A 13,983-nucleotide genomic window follows, 5' to 3' on the forward strand; every position below is an offset into this window, starting at 1 on the left:
GGCCACGAGATCATGACCCGAGCTGAAGTCGGCGGCCCAACTGACTGAGCCACCCAGGTGCCCCGAATACTTTTTTTCTTAAACATTTTTTTTATGTTTATTATTTTTGAGAGAGAGAGAGAGAGCGTGCACACGCACGCACAAGCTAGGGAGGGGCAGAGAGAGGGGTAGATACAGAATCCAAAGCAGACTCCAGGCTCTGAGCTGTGAGCACAGAGCCCGACGCAGGGCTCGAACCCATGAACCGCGAGATCATGAGCTGAAGTCGGACGCTCGACCGACTGAGCCACCCAGGCGCCCCAGGATGTAATACTTTCATGTAAGAAAACACTAAGCACAACCCTCCCTGAGGCCTGGGGAGAGGAGGAGCTTGGCCAAGGTCTCACTGTGAGGCAGGAACGTGGGCCTCCGGACTCGGCTCAGATCCTATGTCCTCCAGACAACGGATGGCGGCGACTGGTTTCACATACCCGAGCCCTGGCCATCACCTCCCGGGGCTTGCGTGACTATCTTCCAGGCGTGGCGCACATAAAATGAAAAAGTGACTTGGGCATGATACGGGGATAGGTTTTTCCGGATGAACTGATATAGTGATCGCAGTAATAGTACTGATAACAATCGCTGCTGTTGATTGACGGCTTTCTAGATGCCAGGCACTCACTACGCGAAAATCCTCGTATGCATCATCTCATGGAATCCTCACGACCACCCTGTGAGGTATTATCATATTCCAAGAAATGATACGTGTGGGGTAGTGATCTGCCCTAAGTCACTTGGCTGGAGCCCATCTCCAGGTGGGGAGACACCTCAGTGGGGCTCCGATGGTGTGTCTGCCACCATTTTAACAGCTGTGCAACTCAGCAAATCCTTTCCCCTCTCTGGGCCCCTGAGTCCCCTCTGTAAAGCTCAGGTGCCTGCTGGGGCCGGGCCGGTAAGGTCAAAAAATGGGAGCAGCGAGGGGAGGCTGGAAAACTGTGGGAAGTTGCTCCTCAGCACCAGGCAACCGTAACTACGCGGGGACCAAGGCTCAGTGTCCCCAGATGTGACTTTTCAAGAGAAGCCAAAACTCCAGAGCTATGCACCTACACTCCCAAGCATGGGCAAAAGATTCAAAATCGTCAAGACACATCGTGTGGGCCAAATTCTGCTCCGGGGCGGCCAATCTGTGACTTCAGAGCCGCCGGCCCTTCTAGCTTCCTAAGTCTGTGATTCTGTGGCTCTCCTAGAGCAGTAAATCCTACCCTACCCCAGACCTGCATGGTTAGAAATCTGGTGATGAGGTAGGCGCCTGGGTGGCTGTTGCTTTTAAGTGCTCAACTCCTGATTTCAGCTCAGGTCATGATCCCGGGGTCATGGGATCCAGCCCGGCGTGGGGCTCCCCGCTCAGCACAGAGCCGGCTTGAGAGTCTCTCCCCCACCCCCATCTGTCTTCACCCCGCAAAATTTAAAGAGATCTGGCGATGGGAGCCCAGCAATCTGTCTTCCAGCCAGCCCTCTAGGTGATTCTCCCATAAACCAGTTGGAGACCGCTGGCCTATAGCAAAGAACAGGAAAACAAAGGCCGGTTGACCAATGGGGTGCTGCTAAAGGATTAACAAACAAAGCCCTGACTGCAGTGCAAATACTCCCTTCTGTGGCCAATTGCAAGCCATCAAGGGGCTGTCACTGAGCGGGTACACTTAGGAAGGGTTGAGAACACGGCCTGTGCACCCACCAGGTGAGCGGGCTCTAGCACACCTCTGTGAGTCAACTCTGACTGCAAAACCTTATCACACGCAGGGACCGGGCAGAAGAGAGAGGGAGAGGGGGTCTGGAACTGAGACTGTGTCTTTGGGTTTGTAGTGGTGGGGTAATGAATGGGGGGAGGTCTCCGGCTGGGCAGGAAGAGAAAGCATATATTAGAGTTTGTGCTTGGGCAGGTTATAATATGAATTTTGCACTCCTTGAAAGTTGACTGGTGGAGAGAGAGGAGTAAACAATTTCGGCTGTTAGTTGGGCCCAGTGATAAATGAGTGCCAAGTAGACAAATACTGAATCCAAGAAACACAGTTAAAATCAGTGTTCTATTGTATGAATGCAGCACAATTTATGTATCCACTACTGATGAGCATTTGGGTTCTTTCCAGTTTGGAGCTATTACGAATATTCTAGTGTTGCCACCATGAACATTCTAGCACTTTTTTTTTTTTTTTTTTTTTTTAGAACATACAAATGCACTTCTGTTGAGCAAATGCCTAGAAGCAGAATTGTTGGATCACAAGCAGAATTGTTGGATCACAGTATTCCCATGATCCCTTTTAGAGGAAACTTCCAGTTTTCCACCATAGTCTGTGCCGGTTTCTTCACCTGTGGCACCCAAGAGTTCCCCTTACCCTATATATTCTCTAACACCTCATGTTTTTCTTCTTTTTAATTTTCTCCATTTAGGCATCAAACTTCTCTTTTTTTTCTTTTAAAGTAGGCTCCACACATGGTGTGGAGCCCGACGCAGGGCTTGAGCTCACAACCCTGAGATGAAGACCTGAATTGAGATCAAGAGTCAAACGCTTAACCAACTGAGCCACCCAGGTGTTCCTAGGCATCAGACTTTCTCATTTTATTATTATTATTTTAAAAATGTTTTTAATTTTTAAATGTTTATTTATTTTTGAGAGAGAGAGAGAGAGACAGAGCACACATGGGGGAAGGGCAGAGATAAAGGGAGACACAGAATCCAAAGCAGGCTCCAGGCTCTGAGCTGTCAGCACAGAGCCTGATGTGGGGCTTGAACCCATGAACGAAGAGATCATGACGTGAGCCAAAGTCGGGCACTCAACAGACTGAGCCACCCAGGCACCCCATTTATTATTATTACTTTTTTTTTTAATGTTTATTTTTGAGAGAGAGACAGAGAGCGTGAGCAGGGGAGGGGCAGAGAAAGAGGGAGACACAGGATCCGAAGCAGGCTCCAGGCTCCGAGCTGTCCGCACAGAGCCCGACGTGGGGCTCGAACCCACGAAGTGTGAGATCATGACCTGGGCCGAAGTCAGACGCTCAACCGACCGAGCCACCCAGGCGCCCCTATTATTATCACTTTTTAATGTTTATTTATTTTTGAGAGAAGGAGACAGAGTGTGAGTGGGGGAGGGGCAGAGAGAGGGAGACACAGAATCAGAAGCAGGCTCCAGGCTCTGAGCTGTCAGCACAGAGCCCGACGCAGGGCCTGAACCCATGAACTGTGAGATCATGACCTGAGCCGAAGTCAGATGCTCAGAAGTCAGATGCTCAGCCGACTGAGCCCCCTGGGTGCTCCTAGGCATCAAATTTATCATTTTCTTATTATTTTCTTACTGTTTATTTTTCAGAAAGAGAGATCACACGTGTGTGAGCACTAGTGGGTGAGGGACAGAGAGAGGAGACAGAGGATCCAAAGCAGGCTCTGTGCTGACAACAGACAACCCTATGTCGGGCTCGAACTCAAGAGCCGTGAGATTGTGACCTGAGCTGAAGTTGGATGCTTAATTGAGCCACCCACTCAAACTTATCATTTTAATTTTAATTTCCCTGATAACTGATTAAATAGAGCACGTTTCATATGCTTTTTGGACATTTGATTATCTTTTTTTGTGAAATGTCTCTCCGAGTTCTTTAGTTCTTTTGCCCATTTTTTGTTGTTGTGCTGTTCTGTCTTTTTCTTATAGATTTGTAGGAATTCTGGTTATAGAGTCTTTGTCACATACATGTGTCATGAATATCTTCTCGCATTTTGTAGGTTATCTTTTGCCTTCTTAATGGTGTCTTTTGATGAACAGAAGTTCTCCATTTTAATACAGTTCAATTTATCATTGTTCCCTTTACATTTGCATGTTCTGTTTAAGAAATGTTTCTCTATTGTAAGGTCATATAGATGTCCTGCTAGGCCACTTAGTAGTTTAAAGTGAGGTCTCGGGGTTGTCTTGAAGGAGGGAGGACAGGGAAGTATGTTCAACAGGGGTGGGCAGGGGAGATGAGCCTTATAGCCAAGCTATGCTCCGCGTTGCCCTGATGGAAAGAGAACTCATCTTTAATTGCCTGTGAGGAAACTTGGGGCTCAGAAAGGTTAAGTGACTTGCCTAGGATTATGCAGCTAGTGACAGTCCTTGAACATGAACCTGGGCTTTCTGCCTCCTGATCAAGTTCATCACCCATGGGTTCTGAGAATTGAAGTAAGCCGAAGAGGATCTTAGAATCCCCCCTTCCCTTCTTACATGTCTGTGTGGCTTTGCGGGAACGTGACAGGGGAATGTGTTGCCAGGGGAGAGGACGTTTGTTCTTCTGGTAGCCCTTCCTGACAGCATCGTTACTGATGCAGACAGTCTTCTTTGATCTCTGCAGTCTGATGCCTGAATGTGACTATATTCTGCTTTGTCATTTCTAGGATTAACTACCAGTTGCTCTTGGACATTGGGGCACTGAGCTTGGCCATGGCTATGGGTCTGCTAATTGGTCTTTTGACAGGTAAGTATGAGACCACCCTTCTTCCCCATGGTGCAGGGCACAGGCCCCAGGGCCAGAGTGCACCTGCCCCATGGCTGGATGTGTATACCCATCCCCTTCTCTGTGAACCCCCTCAGCTCCAGCCAAATGAGGCAAACCACTAAGACCTTGATTAACAACAACAAGAGAATCACATCATTTCAGCATTGGAAAGGCCCTCAGAGGCCGCTTGCTGTAGGTGTGGACTCTGAGAGCCAGAGAAAGTTAAGAGACTTTCCTGAGGTTGTAAGTAGGGGTGAGTGGCGACACTGCAACCTTGTGAACCCAGGGCTGGTGGCTTCACCCAATTTTGTGCATAAAGCCAAGGAAACCCTTATGCCAAAAAGCTTACCTTTATTCCCTGAGAATACTCAAAGTATTATTTCATTCAGCAAATATTTATTCAGTATCTACTATGAGCCAGACACTATTCTTAGGCACTAGGGACACAACAGTGAACAAAACAAGTTCCCTCATCCCATGGGGTTGATATTCTATTGGAGAGGGTGGCAATAAATAAACGAAGAAGTAGAGTATTTGCTATGTCGGAGACTCAGGGTAGAGGAGCATAGAGTCAGTGTGAGGGTGGGGTACTCTTTTAGAAGGGGAGGAAGGGTGAGGCCCCTGGGTGGCTCAGTGGGTTAAGTGTCTGACTCTTGATATCTGCTTAGGTCCTGATTTCATGGTTGTAGGATCCAGCCCTGGGTCAGGCTCTGTGCTAAACGTGGAGCCCGCTTGGGGATTCCCTCTTTTCCCCTTTCTCTCTCTGCCCCTCTCCTGCTCGCACTCTCTCTCTTTCTCAAAATAAATAAACATAAAAAAAAAAAAGCATGGGAAGGAAAGGTCTATCTAATAAGTTGACCTTTAAGCAGAAACCTGAACAGAGAGAGGGAACAAGACCTACCACGTGTTTATTTGGCAGAAGAGCATTCCATGAAAAGGGATAGCAAGTGCAAAGGCCCTGAGGCAGGAGCAAAGAATGCTCGGGGTGGCTGATATGGATATAGTGAAAGGGAGAGTGGCAGGGGTTGAGAACAGAGTGGTAATAAGGAGCGAGATAATTCTGAGATGGGAAGCCATTAGAAATCTTTAAACAGAGGATTGAAGTATGCTTTTGCTCCTGCAATATGACAGAATAGCGAAGAACCTCAGGGAGTTACTAATTTGCCAGTCTTGTTTATGTGCTAGGTGAAAAGATGCTTTCTGTCCAGAACTGCTCACCTTTATTCAACAAGCAAACAGCTTTATTGGTTGGACATTCATATATTGTTTCCCTAAGCAGGGAATGAATGCCAACTAAGAGAGAAAATAGCATTAACAGATGTAAAAGAGTTGTATGGCCTTGGGCATATCGGTTTACTCTCTCTGAGCCTGGGCTTTGGGAGGCTTTTCTGGAAAATGAAAGGACCGTGGTAGCTGATCATTGGGCTTCTTTTATGCTCCAAAACAAATATGAAGGTACTTTTTGGAATTGCCTGGGTGATTTTAGACAGCAAGACTGACTAGAGTCACTTTAATATACCAACTGGCCTCAACTTTCATCAGAGTCGAGGAGATTAAATACAGATGAGAAAAATGCCTCCCTCTGTAAGTTTGCATTCCATCTGTGGTGGCAGTCCAATCCTGAGTAGGGCTACCAGATTTAGCGAGTGAAAATACAAGGCACCTGTTTTTTAAATTCAAAATTAACTGAGCATCCTAGATTACTTTATCTGGTAACCTTCACCCGGACTATGACACCATTCACCATCGTCACTAGTATTCACAAAATGACACTGATGTGCACTGTCTTGTAAAACCCCTGGGAGGGCCTTTTTTTTTTTTTTTTAATTTTTTTTTCAACGTTTATTTATTTTTGGGACAGAGAGAGACAGAGCATGAACGGGGGAAGGTCAGAGAGAGAGGGAGACACAGAATCCGAAACAGGCTCCAGGCTCTGAGCCATCAGCCCAGAGCCCGACGCGGGGCTCGAACTCACGGACCGCGAGATCGTGACCTGGCTGAAGTCGGACGCTTAACCGACTGCGCCACCCAGGCGCCCCGGGAGGGCCTTTTTTTAATGCTTCACTGGAGTCAAAAAAGAAAATGGAGGAAAAGACACTCACAGTGTTCCTTTAGGAGTCAAGACCAATGAGCGTCTGTCTTTCCATGTAGCTTTGAACATAAGAAAGCTGGTGAATAAGAAAAACATGAACAATGGAAGGGGAAAGAGGCCACTAAGCAGCCAAGATAGCACCTGACTCCCTAAAGGCAAGCATTTCACTTGTCAAGAGGCCCCTGATTTGGGGCCTGTCTACATTTACTTAAGAAACAATCCTATGGGGGCACCTGGGTGGCTCAGTTGGTTAAGCGTCCAACTTCAGCTCAGGCCATGATCTCACCATTCATGAGTTCAAGCCCCGCATTGGTCTCTGTGCTGACAGCTCAGAGCCTGGAGCCCGCTTTGGATTCTGTGTCTCCCTCTCTCTCTGCCTCTTCCCTGCTTATACTCTCTCTCTCTCACTCTCAAAAATAAATAAACAGTAAAAATTTTTTTTAATAATAATAAAAAAAAAAAGATCCTATCAAGCATGGTTATTGGGTTTCTGAATTCAGGCAGATTAGAAATGGCAGGTTAGAGGTGGGATAGTTTTCTTGAAGTAAGGCACACTGGTAGAAGTTAGAGGTCAAAGTAGACAGCCTAACAGAAGAAAAGAAATTCTTTAAGCCAGACACTAGAACATGTAAAGCTTGGGCTGCTGAGAGAAGAAGCCAACAACCCCAACAGCTATATACTTTCTCTGCATTATATAGTGCATTTCATAAACGGATGTTCCTAGCAATATTTCCGATTAAAAAAAAAGTCTAGATGTGTTTAGTGTTGTCTCATAAGACACAAAAATATAGCATATTTTGAATGGATTTTCATCAGCTATCTGGAAAGTTCATGTAGGTGTTAGAGATCGTTTCTGAGTAATTCTAGCTAAATGAAGGGTGCTGGTTGCCTCCTACATGCCAATATCAGCTAAAGGTGTGCCCTACAAAAGGAAAATGTGACTAAGTACATGCCTACTCTTGTTAATCTTAATATTTAATGCATGAGGGCCGATCATCATTAAAAACACATAGATAAGGGGCACCTGGGTGGCTCAGACAGTTAAGCATCTGACTTCGGCTCAGGTCATGATCTCACAGTTCGTGAGTTTGAGCCCTGTGTCAGGCTTTGTGCTGACAGCCTGGAGCCTGCTTCAGGTTCTGTGTCTTCTTCTCTCTCTCTGCCCCTCCCCGGCTCATATTCTGTCTGTCTCTCAAAAATAAACAAACATTAAAAAAAAAAAAAAAAAGAAAGAAAAAAGGTGAGCAATCACTTCATGTATCCTGGGAAATTCGGCCAACTTTGTGCAGCTGGAGGAAGGCACAGGGCCAAGCTCTCTGGGCAGGGGCGGGATGGGTGGAGAGAAGAGTAGGCACAAAAGCAAGTTGGTATAAACTACTTTCCTAACTAACAAGTGGAATCTTGAGCTGAGGTCATGGAGAGTTTATTGGAGCTGGTGACGCAGGACCTCCAGGGGCACCTAATTGGAGTTGCTGTCCATGGTAGTTCCTGTGTTCTAAATGGATCCACTTTTAGGGAGGGGCACCATGTTCTATTCCATCTTGGGAAGCATGTCAGATCCGTGGCTGTTGCATACCTCTCACTGTCATCTTAATCCTTTGGAGATATAATTGCACTTGCCAGTTTCCTTTAAAAGGTGTTTATAGAATTAACTAAGCTGGTCCAGGAAGGACAGCACTCCAATTCGTCTGTCTCCTGGTTGTAGAAGAAAAAGGGATTTTTGTGGAGATAACCATACCTGGCATAGGATATTTTTATTAATTTTGAGATAACAAATGCTGTGCCCTAAATGTTTAACATGTAATTTTGAATTTTAACAGGTTTGGTCTTAAACCTCAAAATATGGAGAGGACCTCATGTATCTAAATATTTTGATGACCAAGCTTTCTGGGAGGTAAGATTTTTAACCTAATGTCATAGATTTTGAGTGAGTGAACTCAAAAAGATATCTGGTATATCTGTTTATAGGTCGACGTGGTGTTTGGAGAACAAAATAAAAACAAAATGTGCGTGCGCGTGTGTATACATGTGTTGGTGAGGGCTGGGGAGGTGGTAAAGGTTACCATTTCCCTGATGCCTCAAGGGCACTGAAGGTCAGAGATGTGAGAATGGCCGCTGGCCACACTTCTCCCATCTGGAGTCATCAGAGTGGGCAAATAGTTTGACATGAAGGTGACAGGATCCTGCAAGGCAAGGCCGGAAGGCCTGCAGGGGCCAACAAATCTACTCCCCTCATTTGACAGACACACTGAGTGGAACCATGACTGTTCAAGTTCTCGAGTGAGTGTGTGGCACAGCTTGATCTAGAACACAACTCTTGATAAATTATAGCCAGTGGACACAAGAAAACTTATACTATAGGAGTCTGGGATCATTTAGCCAAAGAACAGAGAGCTCAAGCAATGCAGCTGCTGCTGTGGGTCTCTGTGTTCTGTGTCGCATTTGTTCTCATGACTAGGCTAGAAAGAGGGTCAGGGCTCATTTCCTGTCATCCTCCCTTTGACCTACACTCTCACATTTCACTAGGAACTCTGATATGTGTAGGACGTCTGGGTGGCTCGGTTGGTTAAGAACTTTGATATGTGTCACCTTAGGTAACTTCCATTTGATGCTGAGGTTGAGTGGGCAAACATTGCAAAACTATAAATGGGAGGTTGGGGCTGACAGAGGTCAGGCTAACGCCCAACATCATACCATTGTGAGTGGCAGAGACAGGAACCAGGCCTCCTGAGTCCCAGGCCGATCCTTTCTCCACCTGCCATGCCAAGATACTGATCACGAAAGGGACAGAGAACCAGCCTTATAATGGATGGGCCTTGGCATTAGCATTTGTAGAGGCAAAAAGGAGAACCGGCCTCTTGTCCTTTTCCTCCCTTCTTCATCGCTTCTCTTTCCTTCTCTTCCTCTTCAAACAGCTTTATGGAGGTGTAACTGACAGCAAACACATATTTAAAGTAATATAATTTGATACATTTAAACATATTTATATGCCCATAAAACCGTCACCACCAGGTTTCCTCATGCCTCTTTGAAACTACTCCCTCCCCACTCCACCCCATTCCGGCCCCAGGCAAACACCTAACTGCCTTCTGTCCAATAGATTGGCTTACATTTTCTACAGTTTTATAAAAACGAATCACACGGAACATTCTTTGGCATCTTTTCGCCAGCGTAATTATTCTGAGAGTCACCCATTACGTGGGTGCTTGTAAAGCGTCTCATCTCGTACCAGCTTTTCCCTCCAGCTGGTCTCTCCCAGTCCCTGCAAGGGTTCCTGCCCCTCTGGCGGCAGCAGGGTGATCTAGTGAAAGAGTTACTCAGAAAACTGGTTTAATCCAGCCATTCATCGGGCAAGTATTTATTGAGCAACTACTATACGCCAAGCATTCTGCTGATTAACCAGATATGCCGCAAACAGGACAAATGTCCAGCTCAATTATCTGAGTTGCAATAAATATTTGCTAACTAAATGGGGGAAATCTGAGGAACCCCGCCTCACACTGGCCACTGCGGCAGTGGGCGAGATGGAACAATGAATGGAGACCAGTCCTGCAGGGTGTCACATAGGCCAGTTTGTCAACCTCTCTTACTGGTAAAATAAGGATGGTAATCTTTGTTCTACCTCACCGGGTTGTTTGGGAGACCAAACGAGAGGTAATAATGTCCGTAACTACATTCGGTAAAATGCAAAGCAGCACATGAACGTGAAACGGGGGGTTAACCAACCACAAAGGAATGCGTAAGCCTAATACTTATCGTTTATCGTAAGCCTCCGGTGTCCGATTTTGTGCTAGATGCTTTTCAACATTATCTGACTTTTATCCTTGCAATAACCATGCCCAAGAGTAAGGATCCCAGTCTCGAAGATGAGCAGTAACTTGTCCAAAATGATAGAGCTAGTAAGTAAATGGAAAAGGAGGAATTGAACTGGTGTCTGGCTCCGAAGACGCAGCACGTGTGTGTGTGTGTGTGTGTGTGTGTGTGTTGTGGGCAGTTGCTGGAGGACAGTCACTTCTTGCCCCACTATTCTGATTTAGTTTCTTACAGCTGAGTAGAGCCATTTACTCAGCAGTGTAACACAGCTTTCATTTGAAAAGCCAAATATCCATTAAAGAGGCAAGAATTCAAACTTCCAAAGCTGATAAATCCAGGGGTGATTTTTTTTTTTTTTTTTGTAAACCATCCAAAAAGGATTTTAAACATTATTGAATCTCCTAATGCACTTCAGGGAACCAGACTCCTGGGGGTTGGAAGGGACATTCCTCTGCTGGTTGCCCAGACCATGCCTGGAGGTTTGGGGGTTGGGGTACTCGCTATTCCCCAGAGGTCCCCCATCTCATCCTCGGATGGTTCTATTACTAATTGATCATTTATTCACTAATTAATTCCATTTAAAGTATTACCCGATCTATGACAGAGCTCTTGGGTGGAGAGCCAGGGAGACGAATCTAAACAAAATACAGTTCTAAGTCTCAAGAAACTGCATATACTAATCCCGTCTTCCTGTAGATGACAATAATCCTAACTCAGATACTGATTTACAAAAATTCAGTTCATAACACAAGATTTCATGTGGCTTGTGCCTTCACTAAGAGAGTAAATTCCTTCCTTCAACTTTTAATTTCAATAGCCCATGGATTTTATTTTGTGCTTTCCAAAGCACAAGGACTCACTGACATCCACTTACTCAAATTAATCCCACAGTTAACCTTTCTGCAGAAAATAGCTTTGTTGGGAGTCTGCCGCAGGCAAGCCCCTGTTCTGGGTACCGTGGGGGAGGAGGGCATCTCAGAGAAACTAGGGCTTTCACCCCTTGGAGGGACTGGGTCTTTCTAGGTGCATAGCTCTGTTCAGAACGGAGTACGTGATCCTGGCAGTAGCTGCTGGAAGGAGAGGAGGGTAGGATCCTGAGTCTGGGGAGGTCAGGGAAAATGGAGCTTGGAGTTGTGTTGGATTTGGGTAAGTGACAGGAAGTGAAAGACATTGCAAGCAAGGGGAACAGGAGAAGCGTGAGGCCATCTGGCTCAGCAGAGAGTTGGTGAAGGGAAGGATGAAAGGTAGGCTAGAGCCACTTGACTTACCCTTCAGGCAGCTGGAAGCTCCCGGAAGTTTCAGTGGGGAAATGGTACAGATAATGTTTGAGAGTCAAGTAAAGTAAGTTTAAGCTTGTAGAATGGATTCTGAAACGAGTGCAAGTATGCTGAAGATCATCCACTGGCTTCTGAACAAGTATTTGCGGCTTATTTTTAACATGATTTCCTTGCCAAGAAATACAAACACCACCACTGATTTAGCATGAAAATACCTCAGAATGTGTTACGAGTTCCTCCTGCTGTTTTGTAAAATTCTCGAAACCTAGCCTTGTCGCACGGGTATCACCCCAGCTTCCGATTAAAATAAATGTTCTAGACACACAGTAAGGATCCAACAAATGCTTGTTCAACAAAAATGAGGAGAGACGGTTTTTAGAGCAAAGTAGGAAAACAGATTAGGAGCCTGCCAACTGACTCCTCTCCTCCTGGAGAGGCCCCTGAAAAAGAGCACTGTTCTGGAAGGTGGATCTGAATTCAAGTCCTAGCTCCCCCAGTGGCAGGCTAGTGCCTTCAGGCAAGTCACTTTCCTTTTCTGGGGCTGTTTCTTCGTTTGTAAAATGGGCTCAAATTCCACATTCTGGAGGCAGATCTGGGTTCCACCACCTCTTGTCCTGGGGTCTCTCCGAGCTTCAGTGCCCCCATCTCTGAAATGGACAGAGTGATAGCAGTATCTCACTAGGTTGTTGTAGGATTTAAAGGAGATACTGTGTGTGAAACGACAGCACACGGATCCATAAAAAAACGCCCCATAAATGTTAGCTCCTCGGATTTCCAGTTCTAGAATTCTGTGATCCAGGTTACTCAACACGCAGTGATGTCTGGTGGGCGTGACACAGCACAACCAAACAACTTGGTATTTTCAGCTTGCAGAAGAGAACACCCAAAGGGGACCTAAAGACAATCTTCAAATACTTCAAAGACTGTCATGGAGAAAAAGAAAACGATGTTCTTCTATGCTTCTCCAAAGAATTTAAGTAGGCCCAGTGGGCAATGCTGTGTAAATGCCGAACAAGTTGAACTTGTCTGCAAAACGGAACGAACTGCTTTGTACGGTAGTGTGTCCTCCATCACTGGAGACATTTAAACAAAAGCCGATCACCGTGTATCCACGACTTGTGCAAAGAGCTCTGAGAATGAAGGTCTATCGAAGAGCTCTTCCAGTTCAGATTTTATGAAAGACCTTCTAAGATCTTTGTGATGAGACAGCATTTTGGTCCAAATAGAAGTTTCCAAAGACCAGACTCAGTATGTGTCCACATTTCAAAAGTCTAAGGGCTCATCTGTTTGCTTTGCTTTTACAGTTTCCTCATTTGGCTGTTGGATTTTAAGCAAAAGCATCCAAGAAGCAGAAGTCCTGTCTGAAATCGAGACCACCTCCTTTCATGGTTATTCACCCTTTTTGTGTGTACAACAGACACTCTTTACAGTGAAGTCTCCCTAATTACATACAATGAGACAAGGTCAGAGATAAATGCGATATTTAAAAAAAGATTAAACGTTTGTTTAAATGGTCATTTCGTAATAGCTTAAAATAGATGTTTGGTTTCCTTTTTTTTTTTTTTAATTTAACGTTTATTTATTTTTGAGAGAGAGTGAGACAGAGTGTGAGTGGGGGGAGGGCCAGAGAGAGGGAGACACAGAATCGGAAGCAGGCTCCAGGCTCTGAGCTGTCCGCACAGAGCCCGACGCGGGGCTCGAACTCATGGACCACGAGATCATGACCTGAGCTGAAGTCAGACGCCCAACCGACTGAGCCACCCAGGCGCCCCTAAATATTTGGTTTCCTTAAAGATGATGCTGTCAATATTTTCTTGGGTGCAGACACATAATTAAGATATCGGTTCAACTTTTTGTTTTAAACATACACATTTAACTTTATTTCTTTGGTTTAATTTTTTAGTGTTTATTTATTTTGAAAAAGAGAGCGTGTGCACATGTGCGAGGTGGGGAGGGGCAGAGTGAGAGGGAATGAGAATCCCAAGCAAGCAGGCTCTGCGCTGTCAGCATAGAGCCTGACACAGGGCTTTATCTCATGAGCTATGAGCTCATGACCCAAGTCAAAAATCAAGAGTCGGACGCTCAACTGACTGAAGCACCCAGGCGTCCCAGTATTGGGTTCAATTTTGTTGACAATTCTTAAGATTCTTTCTCATGCTCAACAAAGTGTGTTGTGCTACCCAGTGAACTCTTGTCTATATCAGCAGAGCAGATGATATAAAACAGGGAAAAATTAAGAATTCACTTATATTTAGTCCTATAACGTGGACACTGTGTTTCTATTGCAGCAGTTTCACAAAGTAG

The 13,983-nt window shown here is 45.5% G+C and overlaps 1 protein-coding gene across 6 annotated transcripts in view; it reads left to right on the plus strand.

Annotated features, from left to right (window-relative positions):
- The window catches only part of LOC125173940 (RH-like protein), a 56,755-nt gene that overhangs the window by 24,171 nt on the left and 18,601 nt on the right, over positions 1-13,983 (plus strand). For 2 of the 6 annotated variants that reach the window (XM_047873601.1, XM_047873603.1), the window contains exons 8-9: positions 4,397-4,476; positions 8,410-8,483. In XM_047873601.1, coding sequence (XP_047729557.1) covers positions 4,397-4,476; positions 8,410-8,483 — 154 coding nt within the window. Of the gene's footprint in view, positions 1-2,202; positions 2,519-4,396; positions 4,620-8,409; positions 8,484-12,983; positions 13,215-13,983 lie in introns of those variants that run through there. The other 4 variants (XM_047873604.1, XM_047873600.1, XM_047873602.1 and 1 more) reach the window with 3 other exon arrangements.

Source organism: Prionailurus viverrinus, chromosome C1 (genome assembly GCF_022837055.1).
Source record: "Prionailurus viverrinus isolate Anna chromosome C1, UM_Priviv_1.0, whole genome shotgun sequence".
Lineage (NCBI taxonomy): Eukaryota > Metazoa > Chordata > Mammalia > Carnivora > Felidae > Prionailurus > Prionailurus viverrinus.